Raw genomic sequence first — 17559 nt, 5'->3', positions numbered from 1 at the left:
GAAAACATTGCAATATGTAACCAAAAAATTATCTGAGTAACAGATTCTAATCTATTAATGAAGTGTTACTATAAACAACAGAAAATCCTTTGAAGTCTCCCAATGACAATTAGATTGTTTGTTGACAGAGTTCAACTAATCTGTGTTTACCAATGGAACAGTCTCCCACCCGGAAACTATGGACTAAGAATAGAAAACAACTTCAATAAAGTTGGGTGACTATTTAACCTTCAAGAAATGATGCTCTAACTGTCCCTCATGTAGACCACTGGGAGGATGGGGCCCTAGTCAGAAGATATAGTTAGATATTTCATGAGCATTAGTGGCTACCTGTAAATCCAGGTTTACTTCAACGTAATGCTAAAGTACTACCTAAAGAGACCAAATACAGCCATGAGTTTCTCTTTTCCATATGCTTACCCACATCTTCAAGAGCATTCATCATTTTTATGTGTTCTAATTTGTTCTGTGGATTGGCCACCAAATGATATAAACTGCTTTGAGAAAAGTCTTAGGATAGCTTTAACAATAATTCATTAGGGGGAAGAAAAGAGAAATCCCATCTTAAACAGAATAATTGAGGAAAACTTTTTTCTTTGAACAAAACTGGGTTTTGTTTTTACTTGAAAGAATAGCTGGCTAATCTGATCCCCTTCATTTAGGAAGAAAGAAGCTGCTTTCAAGAACACGCCACAACAGAAAGCTTTAAAGCATTCTTTTCAGTAGTACCAGTTGTCAGTAAAAAATTTATGGCCATGAACATATAGACTATGCCTTCCCATCTCAAACTCTCAATTAACAAGAGATCAAATTAATCTAGACATCAACATTAAAGGGATTAAAAAAATATTTTTGTACTCTCTTGAAACTCATCAAAATATCCAAGACAAGCTAAATGACAAAAACTTTGCTTTTAAAACATACATTAAAAGTAAAAACAAGTGATCAAAACCCACCTCGTAAACTACAGAGTGAAAAGAAGCCTGAGAATGACTGAGGTCATGTCATATGCTATGAAACCACATACATAACGGCCTGGAACGGAAAATCGACCCAATTCTACCACTTCTACGAGATATTATCCCATGATACTCCCACTGAAGAAAATTCTAGAAAAAATTAATCAGGAAGACCTGACTATCTCTTAGAAAGCAGGAAGAATGTGAGATAGGTGTGGTCTACAACTGCAGACCAAAACTATGCCCCAAACTTCGGAGCTTGTGCGCAAACTGGATCAATTCCAGATATTGGCCAGATTATGATAACTTGCAAGTACAAGTACTACTGGCCCCGGTATGCCAAAACCTATGAGATCTGGAGCATAACTGGATCATAATGGCGGCATTCACAAACAAAAGGGAAGAACAAACAGTTTAAAACGATTTCAGTGAAAATATCATGACTACACTCTGCTGTGATACAACTATGCAGAGATACCAGCCAACGATGTAAAAATCAGGACGACAGCAGCCACTTTTGAGTAACGGAAAGCTCAGCAAGATACATCACAGTATTTGACAGGCTTTGCGAACACCCTTCCCAGATACCAGTCAAATTCAGAGCAGCGGGAGCACTGAGTCAGTAACAATTCTGTTCGGGTTCAATGGAATCACCAACTGATCACTGACCAAGTCCATCATCTTGAGTCCTTCCAACAGCTTGCAGTTTCTATTCTTCAGCCGGTGGGCTTCATCAATGACGACACAACGCCATGGAATATTCCGTAGCTCAGGACAATCAGTCAAAATCATCTCAAAGGTAGTAATGATGGCATGAAACTTATAGGACCCCTTTATCACTCGACCCTACAAGAACAACTCTGCATTATTATTTAGCATTACAAATTACATTAACAACTTTGAGAATGAATAAGACATGAATCGACCCCTTTGGGAACAGCTTTATCTAGGTAACACTTAGATTTTGTTTTCAAGATTATCTGGAGGTTTTAAGCTGTTAAGGTACAATAAGGCTTTAAAACCTTTCTTTCTTAAGGAAGTTACAAAATTGTTAGTAAAAGTTCTAATCCAATTTCCCTACAGATCACAAGCAGTTAAGTGCCACTAAGTGTGCCCATTGTAGTTATGGCCTACAGATCCCAAAAGATGAAAGGCCAAAAGGATTATGTAACAAGCTAACTTTTAAAAAATTTTTTTCACTTTCTAAAACTTTTTACTTTTTAAAACTTTTGAAACCTATTTTTTTTTTTATTTTTAAAGCGCTAAAATGAAAAAAAAAACCTCACTTAGGATAGAATTTCCTACGTCCAGTTGTAAGACTTCCATTTACTACCTATAGCTGAAAACTATTTTAGCACCTACTATTCTTCCTTCTCTATCGTGTCATTTATAATTTTAGTATCACAAAGTAATTGCATACAGGTAACTAGAATAAGTAAAAATTCAAAGTAATTACTACTAAGAGCCAAAGTATAAATTCTTCCCTTTGGACGTATGTCATTCAATATGTCATTCAATATTACATGCCTAGTATTTTTCAGTTCTAGTAATAGTACAACAATATTCTTTCTATTCGCATAATTAATAACACTTTTTGTTTCGTTTTCTTAGTATTACAAAGAAAGCCAATCAGAATAGCAACATGTTAAATGGTTTTCAGTGGTCATCCGAGGTAAAACACTTCATTTTGTTTTTTAATCTAGTAATCGGAATGACCAAAGCTATAAAAATAAAGAGCTGTAATTATGAGATGTAGAAATATAATAAAAAACACAAATTGGGTAAGAAATCAAAGCAAAGTTCTCAATTTTGCAAAATCTAGATCTTTCCCTCAAATCACTGAGACCATTTTAATTCCCAACACCTTAAAATGCACGTAATAAACATAAGGAAGACCACCTATGATGTTTTACCTGGGGATCTTTGAAGTACATTTCATACAACTGAATGGTCCGACGACTAGCTTGACTCCCATGATACACAACCACGTTCAACTCTGTCCAGGTACGGAATTCCCTTTCCCAGTTGGGGATTGTGGACAATGGGGCAATGACTAAAAAAGGGCCATGGATTCCTTTCAAATATATCTCATAGAGAAATGTAATGGACTGGATAGTTTTTCCCAAACCCATTTCATCTGCTAAAATGCAGTTTCGCCTTTGGAAAAGAAGTAAAACAAGGAAAGTTTAATGAGTGCAGATATTAGTCACTGCTTTCACAAAATATATATTATTATACTCACAAATGCCTATCTTAGATGTTCTCTTAGATTCAGAAAAATACATTTTCAAAGAAAATCCTCTGAGAAATAATAATTATATATATACTTTATGAATCTCTGAATATTTGTTGAATAAATAGGTAATAAGCATACTTCAATGCTTGCTATATTTTACAATTCTTATTAGAAAGTTAAAATGTTATTTAAATTATATCTGAGCCCTATTTTCAATAACTACAAAGGAAAAGAAATATAGACATTGTTTTTAAAGGGAAGGAAAGATGTTTTACGTACATGTTGTACCAATTGAAAAGTAGCCAGTTTACTCCCTCCAACTGGTATTCCCTGAGTTTGTTATTGTTTTTATACTCCCTGGAACTCTCTGATTTCTTCCAATCATCAGCAGGAGGTCGCTCCTGTTTCAAATATAGTAAATCCCATTAGTGGTTTCTCAAAGACCATACCACAGTGCTATTTTCAAATTAAGTCCTCTAGCATCAGCCGATTCTTACCACACGCTCTGTTTCCGGTTCCCTGGACAGTAGTTTCTCAAACTCTTCGATCTTTGCTTGATCTATGTCCTGCCTTAGCTCCCACGTGCTGTCTTCATAAGGCAGTGAGCACCACTTCACCAGATAGTGAGTCACAGGCTAGGCCAGGTTTAAATAAATCAGAAATGAATTCATTTGACCGAAAACTATATATATATAAACTATATATGTTTTCAAAACATGCTCTACTTCATTTATCAATAGACACTTCTCCGGCAACAGTAAGACTGAGTTGGTAGAAGTTTTAAAAGTAGGACCAAATAAGCCCTAGTTACTGAGTCTCAAAGTCTAAAGAAAATAGTATTATTAAGTATTATCAGACAAATTAATTTTTATCTAAATCACGTTCAAAATTCAAAAAGTATAAAGGAATAGCTAATAAATAACAGCTGAATTTGAGCCTTATTCTTATCTGTGCAATGCATTCACCAGGTGTCTGACTTTTATGGGAAATTATTAGTGTATTTACATATTTACATAATTGGCTAGTTTCTTAAAGAACGAGAAACAGGCTGGAATTTATTAGGACCTCTGCGTTTCTCTTAAGAGAGCCACTGCTTGTATCCAATTGCTTTAAAATGCCGTGTTTGAGCTCTAGAAGACAGGAAAGCGCTAGAAGAACGGAGAGCAAAATATTTGGGGTAATGCAGATCAGTGGGATTTCCTTTGTCTTTTCCTCTGGAAAATACGTGGGTTTGCTGACCTTCATTTCAGGACCAAGATACACTGACCCGGTTGTGGTGTTAAAATCATTTGTTGTATATGTGACTACCTGTGCCATGAGATGGTTTTTTTAAGTAAAAGTAAGCAAAACTAGAAAAGTAAAACATCATGTTACAGATACGGTCTTTATATTATCTTCTGTACACCACATTAAATGAAGTTCATCAACCTTGCCAAGGACGTCCAATGTTAAATAACACGGAACTCCTTTCTACTACCAAGGCAGGGAGAGTTGTGCTACATAACATAATTATACCAAAATGTGCTGAATTCTTTTTATTGATCGTATTCTGGCATTGTACAAAATATCAGTGTATTTGTTTTGTATTGAAAATTGATTTCTTTTAAAAAGCTCTCAGACTAAACAGAAAACACATTTAGCACTATTAGGTCATAAAACTAATAGTAAATCAATAAATTTCAGTTAAATTTAGACCACGTGAGCCATGATCCAAGGCTCTGACCAGGACCAAATCTAGGATTCCACGATCATTCTCAGTCAACACACATAAGCTTGTCTGAGTCACCGCCCCCGAATCCAAATGATCTTCTGTTACCTCTCCCCGGTCATCTGTGCTACGTGCAAAGTCCATTATCCGGTCGACCTCCACATAATCTGGATTAAAAAGCTCATCTTCAATCTGCACCAAAGGAAAAAAAAAAAAGTTAAAATGTTTATGTAATTCCTGAGAGCAAACACTATTTCACTTTTCATCAGGCAGTAATATTTTGGGTCACGGCAATACAAAATTTATATCTGGCAAATTCTATTATAATAATTGAAATGCTACAATTTAGCAAAATCATTCCCCATGAGGAAATCAGATTTCTCAGACTTTGTTAACTGGGTCTTTTAATTACTGTGTGAAACCTTTTTACTATGAGAGAATGTTTAAGAATATTTTAAATGAAGTGTGAAATTACAATTCACTAATGAGCAATCCAAAAGGCGGATGGCATGCAACGCAGTTAGCATTCGTGAAGCTGCAGCCTGCCATACGCGGAGGCAGGCCGCGCACGAGAAGTGCTCTGGGAGTCTTACAGCCACTGGAGTCGGCGGATGCCTTACAGCATCATTCACAGAATGTTATTCTAAAGCTAAAAACACTGAAACCGATGAATTTCACATTTTAGTGTGAAATGTTTATGACATTTACTTGTCAGTGCCAATCAATATTAGTGCCTCGTTTGAATATAGTTGTGTTATTAAATGCGTGTTCTAATGATTATTTATACTGAACACAGATCATTTGACTACAAGTATTAAAGATAACAAAATGAGGCTTAAATAATTGGGTTATTTAGCCGATATATTAACAATCTTTACAAAAGCAAAGTGATAATACTCGTTTGCAAAGTTTCTCATATAAAAGAACAGAATACGGCTCAAAGGGAAATTAAAGACAAAGCCATACTTTAAAAAAGTCTGAGTCAGGTAAGTTAGAAAACAAAAGTCACATTATTACGTATTCCTATAGAGTAATTTATCAGTAATATAACTGCACTAAAATGCTTTGCAAAGACATATGACAAGTCCCTTAGGTACTGTCCATATCCCCTAAACTGCAGGCTGAAAAGATAAGCTGTTCAATCACAGTTGGCTCGAGGATAACAAACCTTCTCTGGGCTACTGTGCCCATCAAAACACCCGGTTCGGATGCTCTGAACTGTGAATTATGAAACAAAAATCAAAAATACAAAAATGTGTTTCAATTGCCTCTGGCCTTCACACAGAGTTGATTAGTGAGGCAAAAAATTCATTGAAATGTTCAGTTCATTTAAAATGTTAATATATTAATGCACTGGCTTTGTCAAAAGCGTCTAGATTTGGTCATACAATATGCATGTATTATTCCTATAAAGCATAAACTCTAAAACTTTCCAGAAACTAGGTTTTGATGACAAATGCTCTCTTTAAGACAACTTGTTCTTAACCCAAAGCTTCCACTGCTGAATTTCAATACTTAACTTTACTCCTAAACACTTCTACTATCCTTCAGCGAGTAATCTGTGCATGCCATCATGCATGTGATGCAATCTCCAATTTCAATAATCTCTTTGAACAGAGATTTTAGTTGCAGCAAACTTATAAGGAAGCCTAAGTGACACAGAGAATGCAAAAGTAGTCATAACTTTGCATGGAAAATCTAAAGCCAGGACCATCTATAGGATACAGCAAACACACGTGTGTGTGTGTGCGCGCGTGCATGCATGTGTGTGTGTGTGAGAGTGAGAGAGGGAGAGAGAGCGAGTGCATGCGAGCAAGTGAGCGAGAACACGAGAGGAAGGGAATATCCTTCACTCGGGTCAAAACTTAAGATTTCTAGTTGACAAGTTACCAACAAGATAAAGTGTTTCGATCTTAATACAGGTGACTCACAAAGACCCACACAGATAGGGTACAGAGCTAGGGCCAGGAACAAGTCCTTAAAGGGCATCTGACTCCAGGAAACATAGTCCAAATGAATTTAATAAACAGAACCAGGATTCAAGACTGTGGGGGAAGTTTCCATAGCACCCACCCCTTTTCCCTGCCACTAATCCACAGAAAAGGTCAGCAGAACATATGGTATCTCTTTCTAAGAGGAAGCTAAATGATTTCGACTTGCCCGATGTCACAAACATTTAACTTTAGTTTCATTAAGGGCATTAAAAATAGAACTTCCCATTATTTTCTTAGAAACTGCCCTTTCAAAGAATCACCTAAATATTCTCTGAGATGTAAGGAGTGAGTCACATCCGAGTATCTCCATTCCCCTTGCTGCCAGCTACTGCGCTGCAAAGAAGCTTCATACTCAGAATAACAGAGGCGCTGATGCAGACATATGTCCAGTAAAACCACCACCACCCGATCTCCTATTTACAATCTGCCTGTTGGAAGCACAAAAATCAGATTCCAGGGGGACACAGACTTGTCACCTGAGATTAGGAGGATTTTATGACTTAAAAAATACTCTGCCCTCACCCCCCATCTCCGAAAAGAGGTGGGGGTGGGAAGTAGGTTCTTAAACAGGTATTTTGCATCAAATGTCACACTTCTTTACAGTTTACATTCTGTTAACTGCTTTATGGAGAAGAAAACTAATAAATCAGCAAGTTTAATCTTTCAATGTAAAGGTTTCTCTTTTATTTATTTGAGGATGTAAGTGAAACCAAATTTGCGATTGAAAGTCCAGAGACCCCAGTAAGCAGTTTGTGAAAGCATTTTTTAAATACAGTTGAATATGTTGGAGGGGAAGAACTCGGCATGTCTTCAAAATGCAGATTTTCTTCCCTGTCCTAGGTAAGGTTACCTTTTCATCATAATTAGTAAGCTAAGATAAACGGGTCGCAACATAAACAAGCAAAGGTAGGACACCGACTCTCTACCACAGCCCATCATTTGTGAAAACGAGTTTTGTGAACCTCTGTAATCGGGCACTGTCTTGAACAAAAGAAACTTGCCACATACATTCCCCAATGACTACAAACTTTCATTTCCTAGAACTTGTACTTAATACTTACTGCAGCGTTTTTAAGCTGCTAAATCTTAATAGAACTTTTGTCTACTTACTTTTTTCACTCTCTGCTAACTGTACATTCATTACAAGATTTTGATCATACCACCACATTTCCACATAATATCATAAGGACCAGTATCTTCTAGACTAAGCAACAGGAAGATTGAGAAATATCCTGTTTACAAATTTTTTTTTTTAGCAATAACCCGTTACCAATATGCAAGTAACAATGCCCAATGAGGCAAACTAGTTTTTCTTAATAATTTACTGAACTGAAATTCAGAACATTCTCTTAAAGTAAATGCTTTAGAAAATGAACCAGGTATGTCATACCTCTGAAAGGAATTTGTTCTGGCCCTGCTTTGCCTTATATCGCTTAATCTTTTGCTGAATTCTCTTATCTTTCTCCAGATCTTCTACAGATGCCCATTGACAATGAAGATAAGAGCTGAAAGAATAAAATAATATACTTTGAAACACGTAGACAATAATTAATCCCTTATCGTATGCCTTTTATTATTCCCAAAATCAACTTAACAGATAATTAACAAAATAACCTGCTGAATTACTAATGGAGGCTGCTGAGCGACATTCAATATGGTTACTAGTATTTGAGAATAAAAAAAAAAAAGGCCAATAGTTTCTAAAATTTGCCTTCTGTCTTGAGTCTCCAGCTCTTATCTACTACCTATTAAAAAAAAAAAAAAAAGGGGGACCTAAAAACAAGCTGTTTTCATAACTGCGTGGATTGTACTTCAATACAAAACAATTAATACAACAGGATGGCCTTAATTACGAATTAATGTCTTGAGCCTTTTAGCATTAATGAGGAAAAAACCAGGTTTTTATTAAGTTGAAAGAATGCACATTTCAAACAGCAAGGGTAAACCTAACTCAGTTCTGGAGCATTCAGGGAGCAAAGGCCCCGCCCGCTCTCTGAACACTCCCATGCCCCCCTCCTAGCCAGTTCTTGCTCTCCCAGCCTAGTCCTTCCAGCTCTGAAAAGACGCCCCTGTCTCCCTGTGAATTCTGTTCCTAATGTCCTCACAATGGGCAAGTCTCCTCTCCTTCAGACTCACCACTGCCTGCTCTGAGAAAACATGCTGTGTTTTCTCTAACTCTTACTTGAATAATCCTCACTCTCCCTTTTTATTCCCCAAGCCTCAGAGGTATATGGTTAATGTTTTACGGTAACTTTGACATTACTTTGTTTGGTATTTCAATATTATTTTCTACCAACACTCTCTCCCTGCCCACTGATAGCCTCAACTGTCATTAATTTCTCTTTCTAGTGATGACATTAAAAAGAAATGAGGTGCCTGAATCTCTTTCAAAATCAAGGTATTGCTTTTAGAAATCATGCAGCCATTATAAAATCTTTCAAAAATAATTAATGATATAGAAATGCTTATGATGTTAAATATCATGTCATTTATATTTATATAATGTCTAATACGTATTTTCAAAGGTACGACTGAGTTTTTCTACAATTGACTGAGGGACATAAGGACTTAAAATACACAGATGCGATTTGATATAAATCCTGCCCACACATATACACAGAGCAAATAGACTAGATAAAAATGCATCGAGATGTTAAATAATGATCATATCTAGGGAGTCAATCAGAAAACTAATTCAAAAAATAATTCAGTAATGTAGCAGGATACGAAATTAACATACAGAAGTCAATAGCCTCCATTTACACAAACAGAAACCATTGAGAAGATATAATGTTACAGAAAATCTCTTTTTCAATATCAACAAAGATAAAATAACAATAAGTTTAATAGAAAACGAGTGAAACTTATTTAAGGAAATATTCGCAAAATATTAAAAGACACAAAAATACAATTGAACCAACTGGAAAGACATCCTTGTTTTTAGATAGCATGACTCAACAACACAAATCATAAATTTGTAAATGTAACACACCGTAAACAAAAATAAACAAGCATTTTTACGGAGCTAAACAAGTTAATATTGAACTTTCACATACACACAAAAAATATGCAAGAATATCCAAGAAAACATTAAAAAAGAAATACTCAGGGGAAACTAGGTATACCAGATATTAAAAGAGTATGTACTATATATACTATAAAGCCTCCATAAGTAAAATAATGTGCTACTGGCTCATAAATAGACAAGGATTAGAATAGAGATACAGATCCAAATAAACATGAAACTTTAGTACATGATAAAAGTTGCATCTCAAATCATGGGGGCAAAGATGGACTTTTTGATAATCATACTGGAACGACAATGTTTGGCAAAGAATAAAATTAGATCCTTGCTTTACATCGTATGTTAGATAAACACCAAGTGGACCGATCAGCTAAACACAGGATATGAAACCGTGCGAGCACTAGAGGAAAACATGGCAAATGCTTCTTTATTTAACCTGGGTGTAGGGAAAGTCTTTCTAACTGTGATTCAAATGCCAGATCCAATGAAAGATGAATAAATCTAATTCTATAAAAATATTTAAAAATTGAAGGAAGCACAATAGAAAAATGGGCAAAAGACATGAACAGACACTTGACAATACAAGATATAAAAATGGCCATTAAACTTATGAAAAAAATGTTCTACTTCATTCATGATAAGAGGAAATGCTAATTAAAACTACACTGAAATATAATTTCTCCCGAAAAGCGAAAAGTAAACCACATTATGTTGAAAGGTTGTGGGAAGACAGGTGCTCTCAGGTACTACTGGTTGAAATGCAAACTGACCCAACCCTGTAGAAGAGAATGTGACAATATCCAGCAGAACCACATACACATTTGGCTTTGTGATCTAGCAATCACCCTGAAGCTAGGCCTCCGACGATTTGAAGATGTATAGGCACAAGAATATTATCTGTAACTGTAAAATATCAGATGCCTCTTATATGCCACGTACATGGAGACTAACTAAATGAGCTATGATATAGCCAAGCGATGGAGTCCACGGAATGAGGAAGACCCCGTGAACAGATGTTGAGCAATTTCCAGAATATAGTGCTGTGAATGAAGCAAAGTGCAAATGTGTGCAATTCTTTTGTGTGTAAGAAAGAAGGAAAAATAAGATATGTTTTTTATATTTTATATATGTAAAATATATCTATGCCTATTCATGCCAAAATTTTGGAGGATAAATCTGGGATTAAGAAGAAGGCAAATAGGAATGGGGTAGAAAGAAAGGGAGGATAAGACTTCTTTGACTCTTCTGTGCACAATTCTGACTTTTGAACCATGTGAATATTTCATGAACTGAAATAATAATAAAAAATCAATAAGGATAGGGCGGGGAGCTAAAATAGAATACAAATAAAAACAGAAACTAATGAACCAAACTGAGTATCAAATAAATACTATACTGAAAGGGGGCGGGGGAGGAAAGGAACTAACCAAGGAAATTCTGAGCAAAGTATTTAGCTTCTGTACCCTTAGGCGAGAGACATAAAACTCTAAACAAATACTGAAGGAACTCGTTAGCAGGCTTCTTTTTCACAGAAATATGGTCTAGTAATTCTGTAACCACTTCCTGTATAAAGTAAGACTGACAAATAAGCAAATATATTATGGAGAATAAGAGCTGGGTTTCTGGTGGTCAAAGTAGGGAGTTATCAATATTGGAAGGGGAAAAGACAGAATGAACCCGCGGTGTTAAAATAAAATTGGAAGTATCAAAATAAATAAAGTCATTTTTGCTCACCATTGTTGTCAGGTTGGTAGGTAGAGGTGTATGATTATGTAATTAACATATGTGTATAACGCGTTTATGTCGTGCATATGCACACATGTGCATGCACATACGTGTCCGCACACGCACACGCACACGCACGCCCCTCCTGGCCCTGTCCTCTGAGAGGGCCTAGAATGACTCCCAGCAGCAATGAGCAAACCTAGTACCCAAATCTTGGTTCCTAAATGCCCTTCTCTAGTGAAAACAACCAAGGCTCCTTGGTGAAATGATCGATTCCAGGACTTAAACAAGAAAATAATGAGTCTGAAACATCCGCTGGTACCAGAAAGTAAGAGGTGCTCAAAGGAAGATGGGACAAGGCAAAAAAAGAGAGAAGCCAGCTTCAAGGGGTTCCCGCTGGCCAAACCTGGGCTAATGTGAACAAAGTCAGTAACAACAGGACCCTGAAGAACCATGACCCCTTGAGTACGATGTCCCAAGTCTACGCTGCTATAAATAAACAAATGGGTAAGACGGTAGAGCTCTTCCTTACAGCTGAAACCCAACTCATAAATTTAGGAGGAGTGATGGAATAAGTAAATCACCTCTTAGCAACCATTACCATATTTAATAGTCTCAAAGTATCTTTCCACAAGATACTTTTTAATTACAAAACGAAAAACAAATTCTTTGTACTATTTTTGCGATATTTGTGTAAATCTGAGATTATGTCAAAATTATGGAAATTTTAATTTTCCTTAGAGCTCAATGACGTCAGGAAATAACAGGAGAGTTATCCTTTTGGAGCTGCCTTGGCCTCGTCTCATGACTGACGAAGGATGACTGGCCCCCCAACCTGGCAGCGGCCCCCGGGCAGGAACCCTGCACTCCTCTGGGGTCGTGCAGAGAGGCGATGTCCACTGTGGGTCAGGCGCCCCAGGCCCCGCTGCCCCGCACCGGTTTGGACGGACGTCAGTCTAGTAGTGCCCTTTTTCTGGCAATCGCTACTTAAACTCCTTTGCTCTGAGCTAGATGTGATAAATCTCCCGGAGAATTCTCTCTCTAGCTTACTTAGTTATCTCCTCCTTACCTATCCTTGCCACTCCCCTTACACGTTTATATGAAATCATGTCATTCGCATAATTTCCATGTGTGCGAACTCATGCTCCGAGTATAAAATGATGACGACATCTAATGTTTACTGCTCAGGCTCTATTTCCTTGTGTTCTCACAGTAACACTGATAAGAGACTCTTCGCCTCCTTACTTGGGAAAAGGTTTTGCTCACAGAACTTCGGAAGCGCATCAGTTCATTACCACAGTGCCAATTGCGACAAGGGAGAATGAAAGAAACCATGAGTCTCGACGCTTTTATTTTCTAGGGTAGGGTGAACTTTCTTAGACTGTTTTGACAATAACTCGCAAAAGCCTTTCTTTAAACCGTAGAATTTATTAATATGACACTTGAGTTCCTTCTCTTGAAAAGTCTAAAGCACATTTAATGTTTACAGTATCAATGAAAATTTTTTGTCCCTGCTGCGATTGTTCTTAGGTTAGCAAATGGCCCAAGTCATCTCGAGCAGGATGACTACTGATCCCTAAAGCGATGCTGCCTCATCGAAGTGTGCATTTGGCCCTAGCACACTGCCTACGCCTACGCGCAGGACAACAGCTCACTGTGTGTTCAATTCGGTTCTGTAAAAGTTATTCATATTCACTAAATATAAATTAGAAACAAAAACAGATCAACGAAATCATAGCTCACTGCATTTCAAAACGTGAGTGACGTCACGGTTTTCTAGAACTTCCGCCTCAGTGAAGGTCTCGTCTCCAGAGCCTGGCACCCCACGCACGGGTGGGGAAGGCGGTAGCCTCACGGCGCAAAATTCATCCTCAGACGACAGGTCAATATTATGTCACTCACGTTTCTACCACTGTATGAGTTTTTATCCCCTCCAAAAACAACTTCTTGGTTATACACAAAAGTTAGTCAACTTTTACACCCTTGATACATTTTCCAGAAAAATTAAATTCATAAAATATCAAAGATACAAGTTATTAGCGATGGCCTTCGAAGCTCTAAATAAACCAAATCAAAGTTTCTTAATTCCCAATTTTTTTTTTATTTTCCCAGTATTTTTTAAATCACTGTTCAGTACTTTGAAAATATATTCCCCGATTTAAAAAAAAAAAATCACAATTTACTTACAAGTTTTTGTATTTCACATAGAATTCCTCAACTTCTACCTCCTCTCCAGATTCCTTCTGCAACAAAAGAAAATTTCAGGCACATACTTAAAACCATCTACCAGAACATCCCAAAAGTAAGGATTTACTCCCATCCGAACATGAACCAGGAGAGACAAAAGCGGCGCAGGCCGTTCTTGTAAAGATGAGCACGTGTGAGCTGGTCGGAGGCCAGTGCGATCGAAGACTGACACGCTGCGGCCCTTGCACGTTATTTGACGTGCTACACTTTTAAGACATGAATCATTTTAACTCCTCCCTAACCACATGCAGCTTCATTCACAACAACCTGACCCCAAATCTGGCTTTCTGCCAAACCCACAGTGTTAAGTAGACGCCAAGTGTACCATTTTCTCAGGCAGCAGCCAATTAGCAACTGCTCTCCTGAATGCCATATGTATTATTTTTGGCTGCCTCATGGCAACTTTACATTGTGGGTTTTGTAATGTTTTAAAATATTTAAAAGACATTTATTCCTCCATATAGTTAATAACTCTAAACAAGAAACCATATAAAACCAAACCTTGTTCTTACGCTGTAATTCCAGTGCATCGCTAGTCACAGTTTTAGATTTACTCAATGGTACAATTAAAATCTCTCAGACAAGACGTCTCACGTACATAGCAGCCAAATAAAATTAACGCTCCAAACACTACATTTAGGTAAGGTTAAAATTGTGATACACATCAGCCAAATCAAGAGTTCAGTGGGAAGATTATCAATAACATCTCCCTTAATCCTATTGACTGTAGTGTATACAGAAGATACCAATCACATGACATTTGAAACATCTCTTTCGATATTTTTTTTCCTTTTGGTTTGAGGCTGTTAAACAAGTCATAATATGTAATTTTCTTCTGGAACATTTGATCAGATAAAACAGGGGTGCAAATATAAACACCACTTACAGAAGTTTAAGAATTGCTTTTACACGCTTCCAAGAGTCCCCGAGCCTGCCTCGAGGGTCGCATCTCATTGCTCAGCTGTCTCAGAGATGCGGCAAAGAAAGCAAGGCAAGTAGGGACACGGCAGAGAACAGAGGCGCAGGCTCCTACCGGATGACAGACCAGCACAGGATCTGTTCAGAGAGACTACGATTTCCCTCAATCCCCGAGCTCCAAACGATCGTCAAAGGTTGTGAACTGGAGCTTTTCTTCGAAACTCTAACATGGATCAGTTAAACCTAAATTTGAAAGTTTTTACACCTGCCTAGAGATCACCAAGAAGACAGTGTTCAGGACTGTGGTCAATACCCATTAATGTGTCTGGTTCTGCCCTACTGGATATGTAAATGGGCATAAACAGAAAGCAGCTTTTTAAACCAATGTATTCAGAACCCCACCTATGGTCCAGACTTTCGGTTGTCCAAAATGAAAAGTGTTTGCCGATGCCTTCAAGAGCCAGCGACGTAAACCAGGAATTCAAAATTTAGAGACAAATTCTAGTCAACTCAAGTGACAATCCATCCAGAACCCACCTTACTTTTCTTACTTTTTTCTAGCTCCAATATTAGCTCATTCTACTCTTACATTTCAGCAGTCATTTCAAGATATGTTATCTTTGCGTAGAACTAGAGATTCTGGTAGAAAAGCAAAGATAAGATAGTAGACAACCACAGAAAATGGAAAGCCAGGGTGAGCCTGGATCTTCTGATGCTTTTCATAGCATATCATGAAATTCGAATCTAGAATGGAATTCAAATGTCTGGTCTATCATTTTTGCTCTTTTGATGCTAACTATATATTTTTTTCAATTCTGAAAGAGTTTTCCAAAATTATGTGTTTTCGAGGTGGTAAAAAGACAAGCTTTATCATTTTATGCTCTATTATTTCCTGATGCCCTTCTTCCCCATCTTTCCTACTGTACTGTACTTTCTATCTCATTCTAAGTGGCCACCAAAGAACACAGGATCAACTCTTGAACAATAGAGATGGTTTTCATTCTGTCTCGATTCGGTTCCCCGAAAGCTCTGACACTCACGGCCATCAACTGCTCCTGCCTCTCGTTAGTACCCATTTTCTTGTCATGAGCAGCTATTCCTCTGGGACCCTGCTGTGGAGATGCCTCACAAGAGGGTCTAGAGCTGCCTGGCAGGAAGCAATCATGTTCCAAGATCTCATTTAGTAGCACCTGGAGCTGGTGCAGAAGTGTCCCAGGGCCTATTTATTTGGATATCCCAAACTGCAAACCTGTGCTTTGTTTAACTTACCACACATACCGGATCACCTACTTGCCCCTAGAACTGTAAATAGAACTGTTCTGTAACCTTCGTGTCCCATAAATATAATCATGCTGACCTCTTCTGCATTATTAATAGCAAAACAATTAACAAAAGTGTGAAAACTTATAAGCCCTCAGTAGCATTATTTTAATTATTCTAAATGGTAGTCGATTTGACTAGCCTCTGGTGATAGTTGTGAACAGCCTCAATCCTTACCCCCAAGCCCCAATTTTCAGAAGCCATTTTATAAAGGGCATATACAGTGAATAAGTGAATCAAGACACTATTTCTACATATACAAAAAAATCCACTCAAATTTATTTCTTTGACAGTTACTATTAAATTTGATAGCCCTCCAAAGTAATTTTATGTGTTCGACAGAACAATCTGAGAAATGTGTGTATCTTTTCATTAAACTGCAAAACTCATCTATCAAAATCCTTATTATCCATGTGACGGTTAAAATTCCAAGCATATTCAGCCATTCTTGTTCCATTGTTCGCATGAACCAGAAACCTTGATCAGGCAATAGTCTCCTTCAGTCACCTGGATTCTAAAACAGCCATCCAGCAAATGATAATCCTATAGCATGAAAATATGAATGACCTTTCCTAAGCATCCTATTATTAAATTAAGCAGTCACACTGAAGAACTATCTCAACTATAGTATAAAAAAGGGAAAATTCTGTTAATACACAAAAGAATGAGAAAGCACTTCAATCAAGCATCAATAAGACAAAAGCAAGAACCCCACCTACTTCTGGCCCAACCTACTACATTCTCTACCAGAGATGCCAAATTGTAGTTGACTTAGGGAGTAAATAAGGACACCATAACAAATGAGATGAAGCGTTCTGCCTTCCTTACATTCTATTTTTTTCGTTACTGAGTTCAGCTAAGGAAGATTAAAACAAACCTTCGAATTTAAAACAATCTCTTTAAAATACATATATTGTGTAGTCAGAATTCACTTTTAAAACAATTTGAATTGTTCCCCAAGACAGAGAGATGGCTCAAAGCAGAAAGGGCTGCATGATGACTCAATGTAGAAAACAAAAGAATCTTTGTATCATGCAAAAGTTCATTCTTAAATCTACCTGAAATGCAAATACAAGTATCAACTATGTATCTCTTCCGCTAGTCTCGTGCACATTTGTTTGTGTTTAGAACAACACAGATGCCTGAGCCATCCCTATTTAAGGTGAGGTGCTGAATTAGGGAGGCTCTGCCAGGTGAGCAATGTGAGTTTGCACGACTCCATTATAACGGATCATCCTTCTTAGGCTGCTACAGTGATGAGGTCAACGAACTTTGAAAATCATAAACTGCGTCCCCACTATGTGTCAGCACTGTGCAGGTCAGCTCTCAGAGCTCATAACCAGTTTCTATAATGCTGCCAGGGGAGATAAAGGCACCTTTTCACAGCCACTTCTTCAATTATTCATAGTAACAGGAAACAGACCAGC

The 17559-nt window shown here is 37.4% G+C and overlaps 1 protein-coding gene across 4 annotated transcripts in view; it reads right to left on the bottom strand.

The window, feature by feature from the left end:
* The window catches only part of CHD7 (chromodomain helicase DNA binding protein 7), a 125085-nt gene that overhangs the window by 40287 nt on the left and 67239 nt on the right, over nucleotides 1–17559 (bottom strand). For all 4 annotated transcript variants that reach the window (XM_011359192.2, XM_011359193.2, XM_011359194.2 and 1 more), the window contains 7 exons: nucleotides 13835–13890; nucleotides 8288–8402; nucleotides 5012–5095; nucleotides 3693–3830; nucleotides 3475–3596; nucleotides 2873–3116; nucleotides 1629–1805 (listed from right to left, as the gene is read on the bottom strand). In XM_011359192.2, the coding sequence (XP_011357494.1) occupies nucleotides 1629–1805; nucleotides 2873–3116; nucleotides 3475–3596; nucleotides 3693–3830; nucleotides 5012–5095; nucleotides 8288–8402; nucleotides 13835–13890 (936 nt within the window). The remainder of the gene's footprint in view (nucleotides 1–1628; nucleotides 1806–2872; nucleotides 3117–3474; nucleotides 3597–3692; nucleotides 3831–5011; nucleotides 5096–8287; nucleotides 8403–13834; nucleotides 13891–17559) is intronic.

Source organism: Pteropus vampyrus, unplaced genomic scaffold (genome assembly GCF_000151845.1).
Source record: "Pteropus vampyrus isolate Shadow unplaced genomic scaffold, Pvam_2.0 Scaffold45, whole genome shotgun sequence".
Taxonomy (NCBI): Eukaryota; Metazoa; Chordata; class Mammalia; order Chiroptera; family Pteropodidae; genus Pteropus; species Pteropus vampyrus.
The sequence above is the reverse complement of the archived record's forward strand: the minus strand, read 5'-3'. Positions and strand labels throughout refer to the sequence as shown.